At 46.5% G+C, this 23,798-nt stretch overlaps 1 protein-coding gene across 1 annotated transcript; it reads right to left on the bottom strand.

Annotated features, from left to right (window-relative positions):
- Window positions 1–65: 65 nt before the first annotated feature.
- On the bottom strand, window positions 66–17,366 carry DCST1 (DC-STAMP domain containing 1). The gene is made up of 15 exons (XM_044273985.1): window positions 17,251–17,366; window positions 17,033–17,107; window positions 15,870–15,998; window positions 15,651–15,790; window positions 14,549–14,732; window positions 14,205–14,348; window positions 13,885–14,006; window positions 13,451–13,605; window positions 7,228–7,327; window positions 6,477–6,572; window positions 6,253–6,379; window positions 5,560–5,676; window positions 4,003–4,145; window positions 3,077–3,190; window positions 66–498 (listed from the first exon to the last, which is right to left on the bottom strand). The coding sequence occupies exons 1-15, from the start codon at window positions 17,339–17,341 to the stop codon at window positions 256–258; spliced, it is 1,980 nt and encodes a 659-aa protein (XP_044129920.1). The 5' UTR covers window positions 17,342–17,366; the 3' UTR covers window positions 66–255.
- Window positions 17,367–23,798: the final 6,432 nt, after the last annotated feature.

Genomic DNA, 23,798 nt, shown 5'->3' with positions numbered 1-23,798 from the left:
AGAGGAGCGGTGACAGGATCAACAACAGATCAGTGAGGTAAATAATGATCATTTATTTTAATTAATTCTGACCCAGTTTGTAATTAAAAATTACTCCTCTGGAAAAACTCTTTAAGACACTCACAAATCTTGTCTATATAATAGAATACTAAGAAGCTAAATACAATGAAAATAAATTAGAACCCAAAAAAGGCAAAATTACAGCAATAAACCAGGTAACCATTATCACTGTAATCAAGGTATAATCTTGTTCTATCAAAGGGACTCATAAAGTCCTTCAAAATTGCACTCCTTGATGTAATTCTCATATGGGATACATGCCCAACAGAACTGGTGCAGGTCCCACCAGCACTGACGACAATATACAGTGCAGCATCCCGGGGTCCTGCACTCAAACGAGTCTTCACTTCTCCTAGCTTCACAGACAATGCAGCGCCAAGGGAAAATGAGTCTTGTCCAGCGGCAGCATCTATGGAACCTCCCCAAAAAGGTCTTCTCCTGGCCAAGAATATATAAAACGCACAAGTCAACCATGTATAGGTCTCAAGATGGAGGGGAGAAAGAGAGAAAGAGAGATGCAACAGCAAAATACTTTACACAATCGTAGAGGCACAAGCTTGTTGGTTACAGTTATTAAGGCACAATTCTTAGCAGTTACAACTGCAGTTTAGGGTTACTACTAGGAGGCACAAATGTGATGGTTATAGTCGAGGTATGGATGCGTAATGGTTACAGTTGGCGGGAACAAGCTTAATAGGTTACTACTACTACAAGGAGGCACAACGCTTTGTGGTTTCATTGGCACTAACTATATAATGGTGGGCACCATGATAGTAGCAGCCTATTTTCTTTGGCTGCAAGGCAGGGGATGGTTCGGGTCCATCTCACACTGAGGTCGTGTCTCTCTCTACTGCACCAACAAATTGCAAGTGGTGGTATTGACTTTTTCAGGCCAGTCTCATCCCTGCACTACTCGGTGGGTGCCTCCTGCAGTCACAACTCAGCCTTCTCAATGGCAGCTTGCACTCTGCCTGGCTTATAGAATCTCTGGACTTTTCAGCACTGAAGGTCTCCTCCTCTGACCTGCTCCACAACTTCCCTCCACATGGCACTCACCAACCGCTCAGACTCCCTCCAACTAATGCCACACTACTCCATTCCTCAAGGCATCAACAGCCCCTTATATCATAGCAGAGGTTACAGATAGATGTTACCCGCCATCATCAGATAGACAGCAGGACAGTCATCATCCTCATCACTACAACATATACAGTTGCAAGAAAAAGTATGTGAACCCTTTGGAATGATATGGATTTCTGCACAAATTGGTCATAAAATGTGATCTGATCTTCATCTAAGTCACAACAATAGACAATCACAGTCTGCTTAACCTAATAACACACAAAGAGTTAAATGTTACCACGTTTTTATTGAACACACCATGTAAATATTCACAGTGCAGGTGGAAAAAGTATGTGAACCCTTGGATTTAATAACTGGTTGAACCTCCTTTGGCAGCAATGACTTCACCCAAACGTTTCCTGTAGTTGCAGATCAGACGTGCACAACGGTCAGGAGTAATTCTTGACCATTCCTCTTTACAGAACTGTTTCAGTTCAGCAATATTCTTGGGATGTCTGGTGTGAATCGCTGTCTTGAGGTCCTGTCACAGCATCTCAGTCGGGTTGAGGTCAGGACTCTGACTGGGCCACTCCAGAAGGCGTATTTTCTTCTGTTTAAGCCATTCTGTTGTTGATTTACTTCTATGCTTTGGGTCGTTGTCCTGTTGCAACACCCATCTTCTGTTAAGCTTCAGCTGGTGGACAGATGGTCTTAAGTTCGCCTGCAAAATGTCTTGATAAACTTGGAAATTCATTTTTCCTTCGATGATAGCAATCCGTCCAGGCCCTGACACAGCAAAGCAGCCCCAAACCATGATGCCCCCACCACCATACTTCACAGTTGGGATGAGGTTTTGATGTTGGTGTGCTGTGCCTCTCTTTCTCCACACATAGTGTTGTGTATTTCTTCCAAACAACTCAACTTTGGTTTCATCTGTCCACAGAATATTTTGCCAGTACTGCTGTGGAACATCCAGGTGCTCGTGTGCAAACTGTAAACGTGCAGCAATGTTTTTTTTGGACAGCCGTGGCTTCCTCTGCGGTATCCTCACATGAAATCCATTCTTGTTTAGTGTTTTACGTATCGTAGATTCACTAACAGGGATGTTAGCATATGCCAGAGACTTTTGTAAGTCTTTAGCTGACACTCTAGGATTCTTCTTCACCTCATTGAGCAGTCTGCGCTGTGCTCTTGCAGTCATCTTTACAGGACGGCCACTCCTAGGGAGAGTAGCAGCAGTGCTGAACTTTCTCCATTTATAGACAATTTGTCTTACCGTGGACTGATGAACAGCAAGGCTTTTGGAGATACTTTTATAACCCTTTCCAGCTTTATGCAAGTCAGCAATTCTTAATCGTAGGTCTTCTGAGAGCTCTTTTGTGCGAGGCATCATTCACATCAGGCAATGCTTCTTGTGAAAAGCAAACCCAGAACTGGTGTGTGTTTTTTTATAGGACAGGGCAGCCGTAACCAACACCTCCAATCTCATCTCATTGATTGGACTCCAGTTGGCTGACACCTCACTCCAATTAGCTCTTGGAGATGTCATTAGTCTAGGGGTTCACATACTTTTTCCACCTGCACTGTGAATGTTTACATGGTGTGTTCAATAAAAACATGGTAACATTTAATTCTTTGTGTGTTATTAGTTTAAGCAGACTGTGATTGTCTATTGTTGTGACTTAGATAAAGATCAGATCACATTTTATGACCAATTTGTGCAGAAATCCATATCATTCCAAAGGGTTCACATACTTTTTCTTTCAACTGTATATGGATGACTATATAAAGGCACACTAATGGATAAAATGCTGTGATGGGCATAAATATAACTGCTATATGGACAAAAAAATTATTGAAATTGTGCTTGATAATTAGAGGCGTTCAGCAGGAGTTTGGGTACGGGAGGTTCTGGGGTAAGGGTTGGGGGTCACAGACAATATCAATATCTCACCCATATCTGCCTGCGTTTGGATTTTCCCATCACCTTCCAGCGGATTTTCTGAAAGTACAACCTCCTCTTCAAAAGGAAACTGTTGTACAGGTAAAGCACCCGGCACTTCTCCCTCTGCCAGAACAAGGAGACAGGGAGAAATGTATGAAATGCGCCATAACAGCAACGTAATGGAAAAATGGCACCATGTTTGTAGAATATGTGTTACATGTTTTCATCTTGTTCTTGGTCGTGTATGACAGATTGGACAAAGGTGGATCAGAGGAGCGAAGCTAATGTGGTTATGGTCATGACAGGTTTAGGATGGACAAGCGCCATTGTTACCTACAGGTATAACAGCCAGGAGGGGATGTAAGGAAGAGAACACAGACTTCTACCATTTAGGAGACTGTGCTGACCTCTATGGAGACGGTTTAGATTACAGTTGTATGGACTGCACATGGAAGCAGTAGCCATGGTGCCATCCATTACCAGGACTACCACTGTTACCCGATTTGTATAGAATTAAAATGACAATGTAAGACTCTTGATTTTTTAGGGAAGATGTTTACCCCTGGTTTAGTTGTGTGGGGATTTTCCTTTCTCTATGGTCATGTAAAGGTTTGTTACCACCCCTTTAAGACTTTTACAGTGCCACTCATATGCCCCCCTTGGTTGTGTAATCCTGCACTGTAATCTAAACTGACTACTGTAACTGAATATGCTTGCAATGCTTCTTGTAACCACTAGAAGTCACTGTAGGGCCAATGCTGATAAAAATGGCTGTGAAACAGGAAGTGTTTCAGTGTGTGGCCTGGACCATACTGAGTGCTTGGGAGGTCTGTGTAGCTTAGGGCAGAGTCTGTTGTCCCAGTTTTATGTGATTTGTTGCCCTATAGGGTCATCTCTAGAGCACAGTCCTATCAAAGCCTACGGACATAACTTACTTTTGGGAAGAAGAATGAGGCGATCACTCTGCGGAGACGGTAGACATACACCTGGAGGAAGCATAGTGACAGGAGCCCAAAGGTTGGCATACAGGAATTCACATGGCCGGCAAAGCTCATGATGGCCGGGTTTGGAAGGCAGACTGTGGCAGAGGATAACCTGGATTAGTTTGTTCATTCTACATATATGTAACAATATATACACACACACACAATACTGTCCATGGAGCAATTTATAAGAAACTCATGTATGAGGAAATCATGAGATTTATGGGGAGATTACGTAATTAATGACTGTAGTTTTATTAGAAATGAGAAAGACTTCTCCCCTAAAATAATCCAACTTCTGAAGACAACTACTGCAGCTCCTGTTCTGGGAAGAAGGGATGGGTCGTCTCGTGACAGCAGCCTTTCATGAGGTCAGATGTGGAGCGAGCAATATAACTGCTTGTAAGAGGGTTGAAACTGATGTGGACTGTCAGTGTACCCACCGCCTATCTGCACACCACTGTTTCCTTCAGTTGCATATAGTTGGTAGTCGAGGTACTCTGCATCCTACTTCACACGACTCTGGAGACTGTGTGACAGTGAACCTGGCATCTGGGACTGGTTAAGGACCAAACACCAAGCTGAAGGTATGACACATTGAAGAGAGAGGAACCTGCAAGTAGTTACAGGCCATTGCCCATTTGCATCCTGTTGTAGTTTATTCACGTGGACACCCTGTTATGGTGACCTAAAGTAAGTCTGCTCACCTGGTAAATTCCAGAGAATTTACATGATATTGTGAGATAAACTAAGGCTCACAACTGTACACTAGATTACAGAAAGCCTGTGAAGTGTAAAATTATAAGATTCCTTTTGCCTGCTACTGGACCCATCAAGGATAGTGCCTCTGCCAAGAAGTGTAACCACCAAGCTTAGTGCCTCAGCGAAGAAGTGCAACCACCAAGTATAATGCCTCTGTCAAAAAGTATAACCACCAAGCTTAGTGCCTCTGCCAAAAAGTGTAACCGCCAAGCATAGTGCCTCTGCCAAGAGGTGTAACCACCAAGCTTAGTGCCTCTGCCAAAAAGTGTAACCGCCAAGCATAGTGCCTCTGCCAGAAAGTGTAAATGTCAAGCTTAGTGCCTCTGCCAAGAAGTGTAACCACCAAGCTTCGTGCCTCTGCCAAAAAGTGTAACCGCCAAGCATAGTGCCTCTGCCAGAAAGTGTAAATGTCAAGCATAGTGCCTCTATCAGGAAGTGTAACCACTAAGAATTTTGCCTCCATCAGGAAGTTTAACCATCAGCAAATCAAGTATAACCACCAGACATTGTCAAAGAACTGTGGTGTTGCGATCTATAAGTCTGTACCCTCTGTGAGACACTGTAACCACCATGCTATTTGCCTTAATAGTGAGTAAACACCTGTTCATTTAGAACCACCTGAGTCAGTCATTGCACCATCCTTGTTCGGAGCCCTGAATTTAAGTCAGAGGTCAAGGGTTAACCCGTAAGAACTGACCCCTTATACCCTTATTTTAGAGGACATTATCCAGACCTGTTTATACTTACCTTTATTGTCGCCAAACTCTACAGTCCTGAATGAGCTGTTGAATGCAGCAACTGTATGCTGTAGAAGCCGGGCAAGAAGGGTGTCACCTCCCACTAATATTTGCAGCTTGTGGTCGACTATAGAGAGAGAGAGAGAAGAGATTCTACCACAGGCAGGGGCGTAGCTATAGGGGGTACAGAGGTAGTAGTCGCTACCGGGCCCAGGAGCCTGAGGGGGCCCAAAGACCTTTCTGCCACATAAGACACTGGCATTATAGAAAGTGCATAATGGTCAATTTACACCTCTAGCTGGAGGGATGGGGTTTGGTTAAGAATTTGTCATGAGGGGGTGCACTTTCAAGGTTTGCCTCAGGCAGCAGGAAGGTTATGTGCTCCCCTGCCCCTTGCCAACAAGAACTGATGTGACGGGGGCCCAAGCTGAACTCTTGCACCAGGGCCGATGAGCTTTTAGCTACGCCCCTGACCACAGGTAAATAAGTTATAACCTGCAGGCTGTGTCACAAGCAACATCTACATCTAGTATCTGTGTGACGGTAGAATGTGGTAATATATCCATAGACCTTCAGTACAGACCGGGTGAAGACACCACAAAACATGGTCATCCATAAGTGATCTATAAACCCATCCACAGCCCTTCAGTGTAGACTATATCTTCCAGTGGGGTGCCTCTTGCTGAACAATTGTACTACTTACAGGCGACAAAATAGGAGACATGGAAATGCTTGTGGATAATGTGGAAGATGTGGATAATAAGTTGGTCAATACCCATTGTCAAGATGAAGAGAATGAAGAAAGGAGCGCACTGCACTAATTCCATCATCTGTACAAGAGAAGAAACATCCAGTGACTGCCATGTTGACCACCACGTCCTCTCAGCAGTCACTCACTCCTCCTATGTCTCCATCTTACCCACTTACCATGGTCTTCATCTCACATTTTTGAACACAAAGATTGAAAGGAAACACAAAATCTGCCTTCTCCAGGTTTCGAAGGGGAAGTAAATACTTCTTTTTCTGTAATGAAAAGATTTTGGACAGAGAGGTGAGGGGCATTTATTAAAAGTGGTATTAAACTAAACTTCAGGGACTAGGGCCCCTTTCACACGAGCAAGTTTTCTGCGCGGTTGCAATGCGTGACGTGAACGCATAGCAGCCGCACTGAATCTGGACCCATTCACTTCAATGAGTCTGAGTACATGAGCTTTTTTTTCACGCATCAGTTCTGCGTTGCGTGAAAAACGCAGCATGTTCTATGTTCTGCGTTTTTCACACAGCCCTGGCCCCATAGAAGTGAATGGGGCTGCGTGAAAAACGCATTGCATACGCAAGCAAGTGCGGATGCAATGCGTTTTTCACTGATGGTTGCTAAGAGATGTTGTTTGTAAACCTTCAGTATTTTTATCACGCGTGTGAAAAACGCATCAAAACGCATTGTACCCGCGCGGAAAAAACTAAACGCAATCGCAGACAAAACTGACTGAACTTGCAAAATGGTGCGAGTTTCACTGAACCGGACCTAATCTGTATCGTTCGTGTGAAAGAGGCCTATGGGTAGAGGGATGCATTTGGAATCCACCACCTTAGGCACCAGAGCTTGTCCTGCTCCTGCCAGTACCTGACTCTGGCCTGAATGGCTCTACAATGTACTACTTATCTCCATGAGACTCACCAGCTTTCTCCTGTGAGCGTCAATCTGCCGGAAGTAGGTGGTAACATAGAAGTTGTCGTAGAGGACACTGGTATTATATTTGATGGTGTAGTTAAAAGCTCTGTGAGGAAAAGAAGAGTTAAATGTAAATTTCTGACCAAACACATTAGACAGATGATGGCTCCTGACCTACCCATTGTAACGAACCAGCCGGTGTATACCCACTGTGCCACTGACTGGCAATGCTCAGGAGGGGCGTAACTAAGCAACAGCAGGTCTTCACTAGCGCCTCTAGTGGTGAGGATAGACCTGAGAGCCACGGTAGTTGCCGTGGGGCAACTCCAGAGCGTAAACCGAGTCAGTGGCAGCTGGTCCAAGCAGACCAGAAGATACCAACAATTGTACCAGCCAGGGGCGTAGCTAAAGGCTCATGGGCCCTGGTGCAAGAGTTAGGCTTGGGCCCCCCTTCCCTCAGTGCTTTGTGTGTCTTCTTATGCAGCGACTGCTACCTCTGCACCCCCTATAGCTACGCCCCTGGGGAATGCCATTAAAATGAAACCCATAAAACAATGGCGCAAACGTGTTTTTCTTTTAATCTCGCCCCATTTACATTTTTTCCCAGTTTACCACCAAAAACTAAAATGGAAAATGGCTACTTTCTTTCCCCCAAAAAACAAACCCTCATTTGGGTACCTGAACTGAAAAGTAAAATGTGGATGTAAAATAAAAATATTTTTTTTTTGAAAATAACCCCAGTCCTGAGGGGGTGAAACTAGACTTGCACAGTAAGCTCACAGCGCAGTACGCGCTCACTTCCCCTATGCACCGAGACCACTGTCCCGCTAGGTGTCGCTGTGTGGATCACTAAACACTAATAGCGGAACTTTTCTTCACACACAACATGGCGTAATGCTCCCGTCGTGTGCACAGGAGTAATCGGCATTCGCCACACGCATTATGGCCGCAAATTTACTCATTCATGGAAAGGGGCCTATCAGCGTCCCGCGTCCATGACAACGACGACAGATTGAGGAGGGGTCGAACGCAGGAAGAGGAGACTTTGGCGGGAGAGTGGGAACGTTTTGCTGCACGGGAAGTGAGTACAGAGTGTGGATGTTGTACATGTGAGTCTGTAATCGGCGATCGCTCTGTGACGTGTCTGACACTGTATGGCGTATATACAGTAATAAGCCTGCGAGTCGGGGATGTATAGGCTGTAATTAGCCTGGCATTACACCAGGGCTGTGCTGTAATAAGCCTGGCATTACATGAGGGTTATGCTGTAATAAGCCTGGCATTACATGAAGGCTATGCTGTAATAAGCCTGGCATTACATGAGGGCTATGCTGTAATAAGCCTGGCATTACATGAGGGCTATGCTGTAACAAGCCTGGCATTACATGAGGGCTATGCTGTAACAAGCCTGGCATTACATGAGGGCTATGCTGTAATAAACCTGGCATTACATGAGGGCTATGCTGTAATAAGCCTGGCATTACATGAGGGCTATGCTGTAACAAGCCTGGCATTACATGAGGGCTATGCTGTAATAAGCCTGGCATTACATGAGGGCTATGCTGTAACAAGCCTGGCATTACATGAGGGCTATGCTGTAATAAGCCTGGCATTACATGAGGGCTATGCTGTAATAAGCCTGGCATTACATGAGGGGTATGGTGTAACAAGCCTGGCATTACATGAGGGCTATGCTGTAATAAACCTGGCATTACATGAGGGCTATGCTGTAATAAGCCTGGCATTACATGAGGGCTATGCTGTAATAAGCCTGGCATTACATGAGGGGTATGGTGTAATAAGCCTGGCATTACATGAGGGCTATGCTGTAATAAACCTGGCATTACATGAGGGCTATGCTGTAATAAGCCTGGCATTACATGAGGGCTATGCTGTAATAAGCCTGGCATTACATGAGGGCTATGCTGTAATAAGCCTGGCATTACATGAGGGGTATGGTGTAATAAGCCTGGCATTACATGAGGGCTATGCTGTAATAAATCTGGCATTACATGAGGGCTATGCTGTAATAAGCCTGGCATTACATGAGGGCTATGCTGTAATAAGCCTGGCATTACATGAGGGCTATGCTGTAATAAGCCTGGCATTACATGAGGGCTATAGAACCAGAATAGACTGTATTATTTATAAAGTACTGTACTAGAGGCTAGTCAAAACTCACTGCACGTCCGCACAGTCACTGCCGCCTGCTGCTTCTGAGTGTCTGACTGGGAGGGAGCCGGAGATGCGCGGAAACCACGCCTCCGGGCGGCTCCTCCTCACTCAGTCACTCAGAGACCTCACTCAATGTCTGCTTCCGCGGCCGCCCCCTCTGACACACGTGAGCTGCCTACTGCGCTGCGCCGTGCGCACTGCCCCGGGCCGGCACTATTAGATGATTTAGATCACATTTTGAATAGGAGGCGGTGGGGGGCCGTGGGCCCCCCTGGCTCAGGGGCCCGGTCGCAATTGCGACCGCTGCGACCCCTGTAGCTACGCCACTGGTACCAGCAGAGTCAATGCAATGAAAGAAAAAAAACTGAAGGTTATTCCAATCCTTTAGGGATCGTAAAATCCCAAAAGGGGGTGAAAAGACGTGGGCGCCAACAGTGGTGGGAATGAGAGGAGTGAACATAACAAGTGGAGTAGAGATACGCAAGAGGAAAGCTGCTCGGCTTAGTGTTTGAGAATATCAAAAACATTTAGAACAAGTCAATAGGAGTACAGTGCTGCCCATAATTATTCATACCCCTGGCAAATTTTGACTTAGTTACTTTTATTTAACCAGCAAGTAATTTTTTGATGGGAAATGACATAGGTGTCTCCCAAAAGATAAAAAGACGATGTACAAGAGGCATTATTGTGGAAAAAAACATTTCTCAGCTTTTATTTACATTTGAGCAAAAAGTGTCCAGTCCGAAATATTCCTACCCTTCTCAATAATCAATAGAAAAGCCTTTATTGGCTATTACAGCAATCAGACGCTTCCTATAATTGCAGAGCAGCTTTTTCCAGGTCTCCACAGGTATTTTTGCCCATCCATCTTTAGCAATGAGCTCCAAATCTTTCAGGTTGGAGGGTCTTCTTGCCATCACCCTGATCTTTAGCTCCCTCCACAGATTCTCAATTGGATTCCAGTCTGGACTCTGGCTGGGCCACTCCAAAACGTTACTGTTGTTGTCTGCTAACCATTTCTTCACCACTTTTGCTGTGTGTTTTGGGTCATTGTCATGCTGAAATGTCCACTGGTGCCCAAGGCCAGGTTTCTCTGCAGACTGCCTGATGTTGTCGTTGAGAATCCTCATGTATTGCTCTTTTTTCATGGTGCCGTTTACTGGGATTAGGTTCCCTGGTCCATTGGCTGAAAAACACCCCCAAAGCATTAGGTTCCCACCACCATGTTTGACAGTGGGGATGGTGCTCTTTGGGTTGAAGGCTTCTCCTTATTTTAAAAACATCATTGTGACCAAACAATTCAATTTTTGTTTCATCTGACCATAACACAGAAGACCAGAAGTCTTCTTCTTTGTCCAGAGGAGCTTTTGCAAAGGCCAAGCGAGCTTTTGTGTGCCTTATCTGGAGAAGTGGCGTCCTCCTTGGTCTGCAGTGTCCATTGGATTGTCTGCCTTGAGACATTGCCACCAGCAGAGCCCAGATTCACCAGGATGGCCTTGGTGGTGATTCTTGGATTCTTTTTCACCTCTCTAAGGCTACTTTCACACTAGCGTTCGATCATAATAATGCAGACGGAGGCTCCGTTCAGTACGGATCCGTCTGCATTAATAACTTAGAAAAAATTCTAAGTGTGAAAGTAGCCTGAGCGGATCCGTTCAGACTTTCAATGTAAAGTCAATGGGGGACGGATCCGCTTGAAGATTGAGCCATATGGTGACATCTTCAAGCGGATCCGTTCCCATTGACTTACATTGTAAGTCTGAACGGATCCGCTCGCCTCCGCACGGCCAGGCGGACAGCTGAACGCTGCAAGCAGCGTTCAGCTGTCCGCCTGTCCGTGCGGAGGCGAGCGGAGCGGAGGCTGAACGCCGCCAGACTGATGCAGTCTGAGCGGATCCGCTCCATTCAGACTGCATCAGGGCTGGACGGAGGCGTTCGGGTCCGCTCGTGAGCCCCTTCAAACGGAGCTCACGAACGGACCTATGAACGCTAGTGTGAAAGTAGCCTAAAACTATCCTCCTGGCCAGCACAGGTGTCACTTTTGGCTTCCGACCACGTCCTCTGAGATGTTCCACAGTGTGGAACATCTTGTATTTTTTGCTCAAATGTAAATAAAAGCTGAGAAATATTTTTTTTCCACAATAATGCCTCTTGTACATCGTCTTATTATCTTTTGGGAGACACCTATGTCATTTCCCGTCAAAAAATTACTTGCTGGTTGAATAAGAGTAACTTTAAGTCAAAGTTTGCCAGGGGTATGAATAATTATGGGCAGCACTGTAAGTGGAGAAGGGGATGTGCCTGTGTAGGGAGTACCTCCAGTGCACACGGATCCCTTCTATACACAAAATTAGGGGTGGGTGGTCAAGCGCCAATGCTCCTGTGCGATAGGGATGAAGATGTATAGATGATGGTGGAACAAACTATATCATATGTGGCTAGTACAGTGGCCACTACATTTCCAGTGCATATGTACAAATATAGTGACAATTGTCATGAAAAATGGTGGTAACAGTGTATCACAAATGACATACAACATATATAGCCACCCAGAATGATGGGAGATAGCCATTAACATATGGAAATGGTATAAATTTTGCCACCTAGATCAATACTAAAAAAACAATAAAAGGTCATACGAGTGACCATAAATACAGGATTCGTGTGTACTCACTTCGCTGTGACGTAGAAACCCCCCTGGCCAGGATAGCATGTAGAATGTCAGTGATGAATGGCAGCACATTTTAGGCAGAGCTGCACACGGATGGCGAGGCGAAGGGCATACAGGCATGCGGGCATTCCCCCTTCGGGGAACACAGGAACCCTCTTCTGAAGGCGGACTTAAAACAAGCAGATACAGACATGGACAGAAACTGACATGAACAGAACAGGGACAGAAGCCAGAGACACAACAGGACAGACATGGGACAGGATACATCGGAAGTAGTTAAGCACTGCCAGGCTCTCAGATGCAGTTAAGCACTGCTAGGCTAACAGGGAACAGACCAGGAACATAACATAATACAGGGCAGGTACAGACAGACCAGGACATGGCATAAACAAGATACAGAATACAACAATGTAAACCTAGGCGGAACCATACAAACGGGCAGATGGTAAGATCCCCTTGGATCAGCAGCAAGGAGCTACCCCTAGAATGGAACAGGACAAACTGACCCCAAGCCTCACAGCTCACAGGAACGTAAAGCTGCATAATGAGGCACCTGAGAAGCCCCACCCAGCCACAGAACAGGGGAGTTAACCCCAACAGAACCAGAGTCCAGAACAGACCATAACAGACAGACTGCAGCACAGGCCATTGTCCCTGGCAACTGGCATACACTGAGACACCTGCAGCCAGTACGCCAGAGCACAACCAACCCGTGAAACCGCAGACAGACTAACACAGGGATAGCAACATCCACAGGTGAGTTCACTGACCCCGCAGCCAGTACGCAGACCCAAGCAACCAGCCTGCACAGGAATTCAGCCTGCAGCCAGTACGCAAGGGTGCATGCAGCCAGCTCACACGGAAAACGTCACAGTGAACCCCACTGTGACACCCATGCACATGCATGCTTGGAGAGTGGAGTAAGGCTCTGCCAGACACTATCTGCCTGAGAGCAAAAGTATCAGGCAGTTCAAATCCTACAGCCCAATCCTTATTTTCTCCAACATCTGCCATTTGAGGAGTTGGAAGCCTCCATACACATTAGATGGATGGTCAGTTTCACCAAAATCGGCTGGCTTGGCCAACATTTATCTATTGTGTATGGCTGGCTTTAGAAAAGGACATCAGACCGGATGTGCGTAGTGATCTGCCCAGGTCTGACCTCATGACAGTGAAGGACGATTCCCTTCAGAAGACATGGGTAAGGCATGCTGTTAGATGCACCATGTCCCTCCATTACAGCTGTAAAGCCTAGACATCTAGGGGTGCACAACACACCAAGAGAAGATTATTGTCTTCTCACAAATCTTGGTTGAGCTAGAATTTTTCCATCTGGACACCAACAAGACATGTCATGAAAAGTCAACTGTAGTTACCACTTACGAGGTAAAGAGGAAGATGAACATGCAGGACATGATGGTGTTGATGTACTGCATCCTCCTCAGCACCCACACCTGCTTCTGCCTCAAGGTTTCAATAACTTCTTCAGTAATGCTGATCTGGGAGATGTTGACTCCGAATATGCTCTGCTCTTCTTTCTGTGTTCATGAGGGAAAGGAAAAGAATGTGACATGAGCAATGTGTACTGCCCTCTACTTCATGTGCGCCCAAGGCCGGCAGAGTCATCTCCGGCAATAGAGGAATACATATTTTGTCAGGATGTGACAGGGGCATCTTTAGAAAGCTAAACCCAAGCTTCATAGTGACATGCTGGTGGTTTGGTGGCCCTATATCTAGCAACAGTTTTGCTTTGACAGGTTATAGAGAAGATCCATTCCTGGACATTATTTCGTCTAATGATCATGATGGGCACTGACCCTCACAACTAAGGTGCTGGAGAAGCCTTTATTCAGATTGTACACTGTATTGTTAATCCATTCGAAGACTTGACCGAAGTTGCCTTCTAGTGGGAGTCTGCTCTTGCACCACCTGTTGACCACTAGAAGAGAAACAATATCAGTGCATTATCAGTTACATGACAAGCTAGGCCAACCACTGTCACAATGTGACCTGTAGGACGAGGATCTGCCTAAAAAGAAGGATAAAAGTGAAGGCCTCATGTCTAACATTGGCCTCCAAAGAATTTGTGTGGTGCAGAGGAACCTTCTAAGAGCCTCAAAATATTATTAATACTCACAGTACATGATGTTACAGACAAATGTGAACTTCATGGGTAGGCAAAGCAGACTGTTCAGGACGGGAAAGAAGATGTAACGCATGCACTCCTCATGCTTCATAGCGAACCAGTCCTTACATTTGCTGATGCCGAGTTCGACAACATCTGTCAGGCAAAAAGAGCGGTTTGTGGACATGAGTAGGACAATAGCCCCTTAAGCCAAATCGCACCCCCCCCCCCAATACACATTGCTGTACCATAGTGCTTCTAGCCACCCAATATGACCACCTACCTCGCCTTCCGATAGTCTGACAGAATGACCTTCTCCACAGAGAGAAGAAGCCCATCAGGCCTCATGTACTCACACTCACAACGCAGCATGGTCTTCAGCTCAAGCTTCTTCTGCGTAGACCTGATCTTCTTCTGATTCGTCTGTGCCTCTTCTGCCTTCTTTCTGCTGTAGCCCTCGGTGCTCTCTACCTCATTCTCAATTTCTTTGAACAACGATACAACGTTACTGCTCCTATTTTTTAGCTCCTTGGCAGCTTCCTAGAGTTTAATGGATACAACTCAATGGGAGTCATCTAGAACACCCATTTCCAGGGCTCATACTAGTGGTTGAAATGTCTTGTAATTTGATTTGTTGGGAGGTCTATAAGTTCTTATTGGGAATTAGATATCACACAGTAGAGCTTTTGCTTTGCTTAAAGGGGTATTCTCATCTTAGACAATCATGGCATATCCACAGGATGTGCTTTAAATGTCTGATAGATGTGGGTGCTACCTGTAAGACCTGAAATATATCTCCAGAATTGGGGAACATCACAGTGTTTCAAAGTAAGACTGTGGAGTCTGAGTAGGCCCAAAAGGACCTTTAAGGAAACTAATACTATAAATGATGGCCGATAATTGGTGGTCATTTTATAGCTGGTACTTTGGTGCCAAGGAGTTACTCCTATAGATGTGAAGTGATGTTTGCCTCACTGCTCCAGTCCCAATGCTTCCCAGGTCACACTTACTACTGGTCTCCACTTCCTGGTCCCTGTTGAAACACAGAAAATGACCACTCAGAAAATCATTGGCTGCAGTGGTGACCCACCTCAATCAGTGATTAGCTGAGTGGTCTTTCCTGGAAGTAGAGTCTATTGAGTATCTGGGAAGCATCGGAATAGGAGCAGCGGAGGATTGATGAGGTATCACTTCTTTTATTTTCTTTATGCCATTGTGACCATTTGTTTGAAACTACTGGTCGGACAAACCCTTAAAAGGGGTTGTCTCTTCTCAGACATTGGGGGCAAATTGTGCGGTGGGCCCACTGGGACTTTGCGGGCTACGTTCTAAGTATAGGTGTAGGACCCGCACCTATGAGACATTGGGGCATATCCTAGTCATATGCCCCCCAATGTCTGAGTTGGGCCAACCCTTTTAAGTTTTCCTCCATCCCAGAGCATAAAACTTCTCACTCACCACCAGGTCTTGGACGATCTTCTTCATGGGCTTTGTCATCTCCTTCCAGACCACTTTAGTGTGGTTTATCTGTAGGTCCACAGTGCAGCTCACAGATCTTACAATTTCTTCAACATTCTTCTGTATATTTGCAACTGGCCCTGCAAAAAAATCACCGTGTGGCCATGCCCCTAATCATATAATCTCATGAGTGAAAATCAATAGAGATGACATCTTTACCTGCATAGATTGAGGCAATCACACCGATGACTATGATCGTCCGGCCTTCTTTCCCCAGAAGGTTAGGAGCAAGAATAAGGGTGGAGCAGCGAAAGTAGGAAGAGGTCGCCCATCCAAAAGCAAATGTCCCTAAAGAAGGACACGGATGAAAAAAAGAGTATGAAGGAATAGACCTGAAGAATATAATGTCCTATATTTGTGCCCATCAACTCATACTTGCAAAGGGAGACCTCCCAGACTTCTGTGGGCCGGAGAAGCATTTCTGTACCTCCTGGAGATCAACAGTGTGTGGCAGAGGTGCCAAGACACACATTGAGAGGGTGTGGCTTGTTCTAGATGGGGTATGATTATGTGTAAAGGGGTATGGTCACTTCCAAAATTGCAATACCACTTGCAGCCTGTGGACTGGGAAGGCGCTGCTTTTGGACTAAAGCAGTCATGTGTCCCTACTCCTGGACAACCACTAGCCATAAATGTGTAACCTCAAGTGTCTGGGCCCCAGTGTAAAATCTGCCCCAGGACCCCCACCTACCTTGATAGTACTGATATGTTCCCATGTGTCAGAGGGGCCGTTGGGGCTTCTAAGATACCAGTCCCAACACGTAGTTGTTAACTCTGCATCAGGGTGGATTGGGAATGTAAAAAAGCTAAACAAAAAGGTCCCAATGTTGTAAGTGGGTTCAAATTGACAGAAGGTGAGGCAACGCAAGTAGATGGGGCCAAATACAACTTGGCAGGGTCAGTAATACCATAGTACAGCACAGAATACTACCATCCCCAAAAAACAAATACCACATTGCAGCACATAATACCTCCCCAGAAGCTGTCCCTCTGTGGTGGCCATCAATAGCTGCCACCTTCTGTCCTCTTCCAATTGTCTCTAATATGGATATGGAGAAATGGGCTTAGGAGATGAGATGTGGGCCACAACACCAAGCCTTCAGCATGCTGCCTGACTTCCCCTATAGTTCCCGCAGTATTATGTACCCAGGCAGCGGCAGTAAGGAGGGCTTTGGTGGCCCAATGGGAAAAACATATGGGGCTCCCCTGCTCTAAAGGAGTCAAGATGACCAAAATTGCTGGGTTGTTAGAAATCAGTAACATGGAGGTGAGCTGGACATTTTCAGTGAGGTGCAGCACGGTTTATTGGCCGGTTTATTTACCTGATAGCCCGTACATGATATTGATCTTCTGCTCCTCATGCACATTCATCGGATGCACAAGCAAGAAGTATACACCTGCAGGCACATATATAGAGAAGACATCTTATTATAAGGAGATGATGAAAAGATGCCTTCTGCAGGTATGAGGCGTCCATGTCTAGTCTGCTCATCATCCATACACTCTCCTCCCATCACCTTCCTGGACATCTCATCATTACCAAGTCCTAGGATGGCTCCAAATGAGGCTCCTAGGAAGAACTTTGAGACCTTGAATTCTTCATTGTCGCTGTAGAGAAAGTTGAAGCACATGTTGGGAAGAACGGAGGCACAGACCCGCTTCAGAGCTGGAAGACAGAAGGAACCGCCAGTCAGGGCTGAGGGCCATATACCCTGTGATTTTTAAGTGACCGCCTCCGTCCACCAGTACAGGAGCATAATGATAAACTTGTTTGTCAAGGTGAGAGGGGTGTGACTTAAAGGGGCCTTCCAGAATTTTCATATTAATGGCCTATTCTTAGGATAGGTCATCAGTATGAGATTAGTGGGGTACGACTCTCAGCACCCCCACTGATCAGCTGTTTGAGGAAGCCGCATCGCTCCCCGCAGCTCCAGAGCTCACTTACATCAGCCAGGATTAGTGAATCCACCTCTTGCCACAGTTCCCAAAATAGAAGCTGATTATAACATGTAGGAATGAAGAGACGTGCGAGTCTGGTCTGGGGTCTGTATTACCTCAGGGGGTCTGGTTTGGGGTTTGTATTCATTTTGCAGGTCAGGTTTGAGGCCTGGTTTTATTTAGGCATATCTGGTCTGGAATCTGTTTTTTTTTAAAGGTCTGGTCTAGTGTCTGTATTTATTTAGGGGGTCTGGTCTAAAGAATGTATTAATCTATGTGGTCTGGGGTCTGTATTCTTTCAGGGTGCTTGTACTAGCCTTTATGGTCTGGGTATGCATTACTTAATGTGGTTTGGGATCTCTTTTGGTTTAGGTTGTCTCTAGTCCATGTGGATCTGCATAACTTTAGAAGGGTTTGGTTTGGGGTCTGTATGACTTTAGAAGGGGCTGGTCTGGGGTCTGTATTACTTTAGGGTCTCTAAGCTGGAGTCTGTATTAGATTATATGGGCTGGTGTAGGGTCTGTATTTGGTTCAGGAGTCCGGTCTGTGGTCTGTATTACTTTAGGGTGTCTGGTCTAAGGGTCTGTATTTGGTTCAGAGGTCCGGTCTGCGGTCTGTATTACTTAAGGGTATCTGGGCTGGAGTCTGTATTAGATTATATGGACTGGTCTGGAGTATGTATTTGGTTCAGGGGTCCGGTCTGTGGTCTGTATTACTTAAGGGCATCTGGTCTGGGGTCTGTATTTGGTTCAGGGGTCTGTATTTGGTTCAGAGGTCCGGTCTGGGGTCTGTATTACTTTAGGGTCTCTGGGCTGGAGTTTGTATTAGATTATATGGGCTGGTGTAGGGTCTGTATTTGGTTCAGAGGTCCGGTCTGGGGTCTGTATTACTTTAGGGTCTCTTGGCTAGAGTCGGTGTTAGATTATATGGGCTGGTCTGCGGTCTGTATTACTTTAGGGTTTCTGGTCTGGGGTCTGTATTTGGTTCAGAGGCCGGTCTGGGGTCTGTATTACTTTAGGGTCTCTGAGCTAGAGTCTGTATTAGATTATATGGGCTGGTGTAGGGTCTGTATTTGGTTCAGAGGTCCGGTCTGGGGCCTGTATTACCTTAGGGTCTGGGGGCCTATATTACTTTAGGGTCTCTGGGCTGGAGTCTGTATTAGATTATATGGGCTGGTGTAGGGTTTGTATTTGGTTTAGGGGTCCGGTATGGGGTCTGTATTACTGGAGTCTATATTAGATTATATGGGCTGGTGTAGGGTCTGTATTTGGTTCAGGGGTCTGGTCTGGGGTCTATATTACCATAGGGTCTGGGGTCTGTATTACTTTAGGGTCTCTGGGTTGGTGTTTGTATTAGATTATATGGGCTGGTCTGGGGTCTGTATTTGGTTCAGGGGTCCAGTCTGGGGTCTGTATTACCTTAGGGTCTGTATTACTTTAGGGTCTCTTAGCTGGAGTCGGTGTTAGATTATATGGGCTGGTCTGGGGTCTGTATTTGGTTCAGGGGTCCGGTCTCTGGTCTGTATTACTTTAGGGTGTCTGGTCTGGGGTCTGTATTTGGTTCTGGGGTCTGTATTTGGTTCAGAGGCCGGTCTGGGGTCTGTATTACTTTAGGGTCTCTGGGCTGGAGTTTGTATTAGATTATATGGGCTGGTGTAGGGTCTATATTTGGTTCAGAGGTCCGGTCTGGGGCCTGTATTACCTTAGGGTCTGGGGGCCTATATTACTTTAGGGTCTCTGGGCTGGAGTCTGTATTAGATTATATGGACTGGTCTAGAGTATGTATTTGGTTCAGGGGTCCGGTCTCTGGTCTGTATTACTTTAGGGTGTCTGGTCTGGGGGTCTGTATTGGGTTCAGAGGTCTGTATTTGGTTCAGAGGTTGGTCTGGGGTCTGTATTACTTTAGGGTGTCTGAACTGGAGTCTGTATTAGATTATATGGGCTGGTCTGGGGTCTGTATTTGGTTCAGAGGTCCGGTCTGGGGTCTGTATTATTTAGGGTCTCTGGGCAGGAGTTTATATTAGATTATATGGGCTGGTGTAGGGTATGTATTTAGTTCAGAGGTCCGGTCTGGGGCCTGTATTACCTTAGGGTCTGGGGGCCTATATTACTTTAGGGTCTCTGGACTAGAGTCTGTATTAGATTATATGGGCTGGTCTGGAGTATGTATGTGGTTCAGGGGTCCGGTCTCTGGTCTGTATTACTTTAGGGTGTCTGGTCTGGGGGTCTGTATTTGGTTCAGAGGTCTGTATTTGGTTTAGAGGTCCGGTCTGGGGTCTGTATTACTTTAGGGTCTCTGGGCAGGAGTTTGTGTTAGATTATATGGGCTGGTGTAGGGTATGTATTTAGTTCAGAGGTCCGGTCTGGGGCCTGTATTACCTTAGGGTCTGGGGGCCTATATTACTTTAGGGTCTCTGGGCTAGAGTCTGTATTAGATTATATGGGCTGGTCTGGAGTATGTATTTGGTTCAGGGGTCCGGTCTCTGGTCTGTATTACTTTAGGGTGTCTGGTCTGGGGGTCTGTATTTGGTTCAGAGGTCTGTATTTGGTTTAGAGGTCCGGTCTGGGGTCTGTATTACTTGAGGGTCTCTGGGCAGGAGTTTGTATTAGATTATATGGGCTGGTGTAGGGTCTGTATTTAGTTCAGAGGTCCTTTCTGGGGCCTGTATTACCTTAGGGTCTGGGGGCCTATATTACTTTAGGGTCTCTGGGCAGGAGTCTGTATTAGATTATATGGGCTGGTCTGGAGTATGTATTTGGTTCAGGGGTCCGGTCTCTGGTTTGTATTACTTTAGGGTGTCTGGTCTGGGGGGGGGGGGTCTGTATTTGGTTCAGGGGTCCGGTCTGGGGTCTGTATTTGGTTCAGGGGTATGGTCCGGTTAATGGATCTCCCTTCTGCCCCTTCTGGCCAGTGCTGTAGGTAGACGGTAGGTAGACGCTTCGCTTTACTTGTGTGTGGTCTTTTCTCTCTTGGCATGTTGTCCTCTCTTATGTCTTCTCCTATCCAGACAAGAGAAAATGGCCTCACGTCAGAGATTTCAGTCAGACCAGAGTCCTGATACACTGCGCTCTTCAGCCTTGCATCATCCGTCGTTATGTACCCACAGCAGGACAGGACTTTCTGCCCATAGCAACCAATCACAGCACTGCTTTCATTTATCCATAGCTTATGAAAGCTGAGCTCTGATTGGTTGCTGTGGATAACAAGGACAGTTTGGATAAATCTGCCCCATATTCATGTCCTAATGTCAGGGATGATGTCTCCATGTGCTGCAATCCTACCGCCTGGGCGTTATCAATAAGGGCGGACATTTTACAACTGTTCATAGTAATGAATATTCATGAACTTGGGCAAAGCTCCACCCACTACTGCTGTAAATCCAGCACATGATCAGTACTGACAAATCAGTGCAACCGAGAGGGAGGAGCTTATCACTGCACCACAGCGCAACCCAGAGGGAGGAGCTTATCACTGCACCACATCGCAACCCAGAGGGCGGAGCTTATCACTGCATCACAGCGCAACCCAGAGGGAGGAGCTTATCACTGCATCACAGAGCAACCCAGAGGGAGGAGCTTATCACTGCACCACAGAGCAACCCAGAGGGAGGAGCTTATCACTACACCACAGAGCAACCCTGAGGGAGGGGCTTATCACTACACCACAGAGCAACCCAGAGGGAGGAGCTTATCACTGTACCACAGAGCAACCCAGAGGGAGGAGCTTATCACTACACCACAGAGCAACCCAGAGGGAGGAGCTTATCACTACACCACAGAGCAACCCAGAGGGAGGAGCTTATCACTACACCACAGAGCAACCCAGAGGGAGGAGCTTATCACTACATCATAAAGCAAACCCAGAGGGAGGAGCTTATCACTGCACCACAAAGCAACCCAGAGGGAGGAGCTTATCGCTGCACCACAGAGCAACCTAGAGGGAGGAGCTTATCACTGCACCACAAAGAAAACCCAGAGGGAGGAGCTTATCACTGCACCACAAAGAAACCCAGAGGGAGGAGTTTATCACTGCACCACAGAGCAACCTAGGGGGAGGAGCTTATCACTGCACCACAAAGAAAACCCAGAGGGAGGAGCATATCACTGCACCACAATGCAACCCAGAGGGAGGAGCTTATCGCTGCACCACAGAGTAACCCAGAGGGAGGAGCTTATCACTACACCACAGAGCAACCTAGGGGGAGGAGCTTATCACTGCACCACAGAGCAACCTAGGGGGAGGAGCTTATCACTGCACCACAGAGGAACCTAGAGGGAGGAGCTTATCACTGCACAACAGAGCAACCCAGAGGGAGGAGCTTATCACTACACCACAGAGCAACCCAGAGGGAGGAGCTTATCACTACACCACAGAGCAACCCAGAGGGAGGAGCTTATCACTACACCACAGAGCAACCCAGAGGGAGGAGCTTATCACTACACCACAGAGCAACCCAGAGGGAGGAGCTTATCACTACACCACAGAGCAACCCAGAGGGAGGAGCTTATCACTACACCACAGAGCAACTGGTCTGGGGTCTGTATTACTTTAGGGTCTCTGGGCTGGAGTCTTTATTAGATTATGTGGGCTGATCTATGGTCTGTATTTGGTTCAGGGGTCCGGTCTGTGGTCTGTATTACTTAAGGGCATCTGGTCTGGGGTCTGTATTTGGTTCATGGATCTGTATTTGGTTCAGAGGTCCAGTCTGGGGTCTGTATTACTTTAGGGTCTCTGGTCTTGAGTCTGTATTAGATTATATGGGCTGGTGTAGGGTTTGTATTTGGTTTAGGGGTCCGGTATGGGGTCTGTATTACAGGAGTCTATATTAGATTATATGGGCTGGTGTAGGGTCTGTATTTGGTTCAGGGGTCTGGTCTGGGGTCTATATTACCTTAGGGTCTGGGGTCTGTATTACTTTAGGGTCTCTGGGTTGGTGTTTGTATTAGATTATATGGGCTGGTCTGGGGTCTGTATTTGGTTCAGGGGTCCAGTCTGGGGTCTGTATTACTTTAGGATCTCTGGGCTGGAGTCTGTGTTAGATTATATGGGCTGGTCTAGGGTCTGTATTTGGTTCAGGGGTCCGGTCTGTGGTCTGTATTACTTTAGGGTGTCTGGTCTGGGGTCTGTATTTGGTTCAGGGGTCTGTATTTGGTTCTGGGGTCTGTATTTGGTTCAGAGGTCCGGTCTGGGGTCTGTATTACTTTAGGGTCTCTGGGCTGGAGTTTGTATTAGATTATATGGGCTGGTGTAGGGTCTGTATTTGGTTCAGAGGTCCGGTCTGGGGCCTGTATTACCTTAGGGTCTGGGGGCCTATATTACTTTAGGGTCTCTGGGCTGGACAATCTGTATCAGATTATATGGGCTGGTCTGGAGTATGTATTTGGTTCAAGGGTCCGGTCTCTGGTCTGTATTACTTTAGGGTGTCTGGTCTGGGGGTCTGTATTTGGTTCAGAGGTCTGTATTTGGTTCAGAGGTCTGGTCTGGGGTCTGTATTACTTTAGGGTCTCTGGGCAGGAGTTTGTATTAGATTATATGGGCTAGTGTAGGGTCTGTATTTAGTTCAGATGTCCGGTCTGGGGCCCTTTATTACTTTAGGGTCTCTGGGCTGGAGTTTGTATTAGATTATATGGGCTGGTCTGGAGTATGTATTTGGTTCAGGGGTCCGGTCTCTGGTCTGTATTACTTTAGGGTGTCTGGTCTGGGGGGTCTGTATTTGGTTCAGAGGTCCGGTCTCTGGTCTGTATTACTTTAGGGTGTCTGGTCTGGGGGTCTGTATTTGGTTCTGGAGTCTGTATTTGGTTCAGGGGTCCGGTCTCTGGTCTGTATTACTTTAAGGTGTCTGGTCTCGGGGGGGTCTGTATTTGGTTCAGGGGTCCGGTCTGGGTTCTGTATTTGGTTCAGGGGTATGGTCCGGTTAATGGATCTCCCTTATGCCCCTTCTGGCCAGTGCTGTAGGTAGACGGTAGGTAGACGCTTCGCTTTACTTGTGTGTGGTCTTTTCTCTCTTGGCATGTTGTCCTCTCTTATGTCTTCTCCTATCCAGACAAGAGAAAATGGCGTCACGTCAGAGATTTCAGTCAGACCAGAGTCTTGATACACTGCGCTCTTCAGCCTTGCATCATCCGTCGTTATGTACCCACAGCAGGACAG

The sequence above is a fragment of the Bufo gargarizans genome, unplaced genomic scaffold (assembly GCF_014858855.1).
Source record: "Bufo gargarizans isolate SCDJY-AF-19 unplaced genomic scaffold, ASM1485885v1 original_scaffold_1370_pilon, whole genome shotgun sequence".
NCBI classification, from domain to species: domain Eukaryota; kingdom Metazoa; phylum Chordata; class Amphibia; order Anura; family Bufonidae; genus Bufo; species Bufo gargarizans.
Note: the sequence above shows the minus strand (reverse complement) of the source record. Positions and strands in the feature narration are given on the sequence as shown.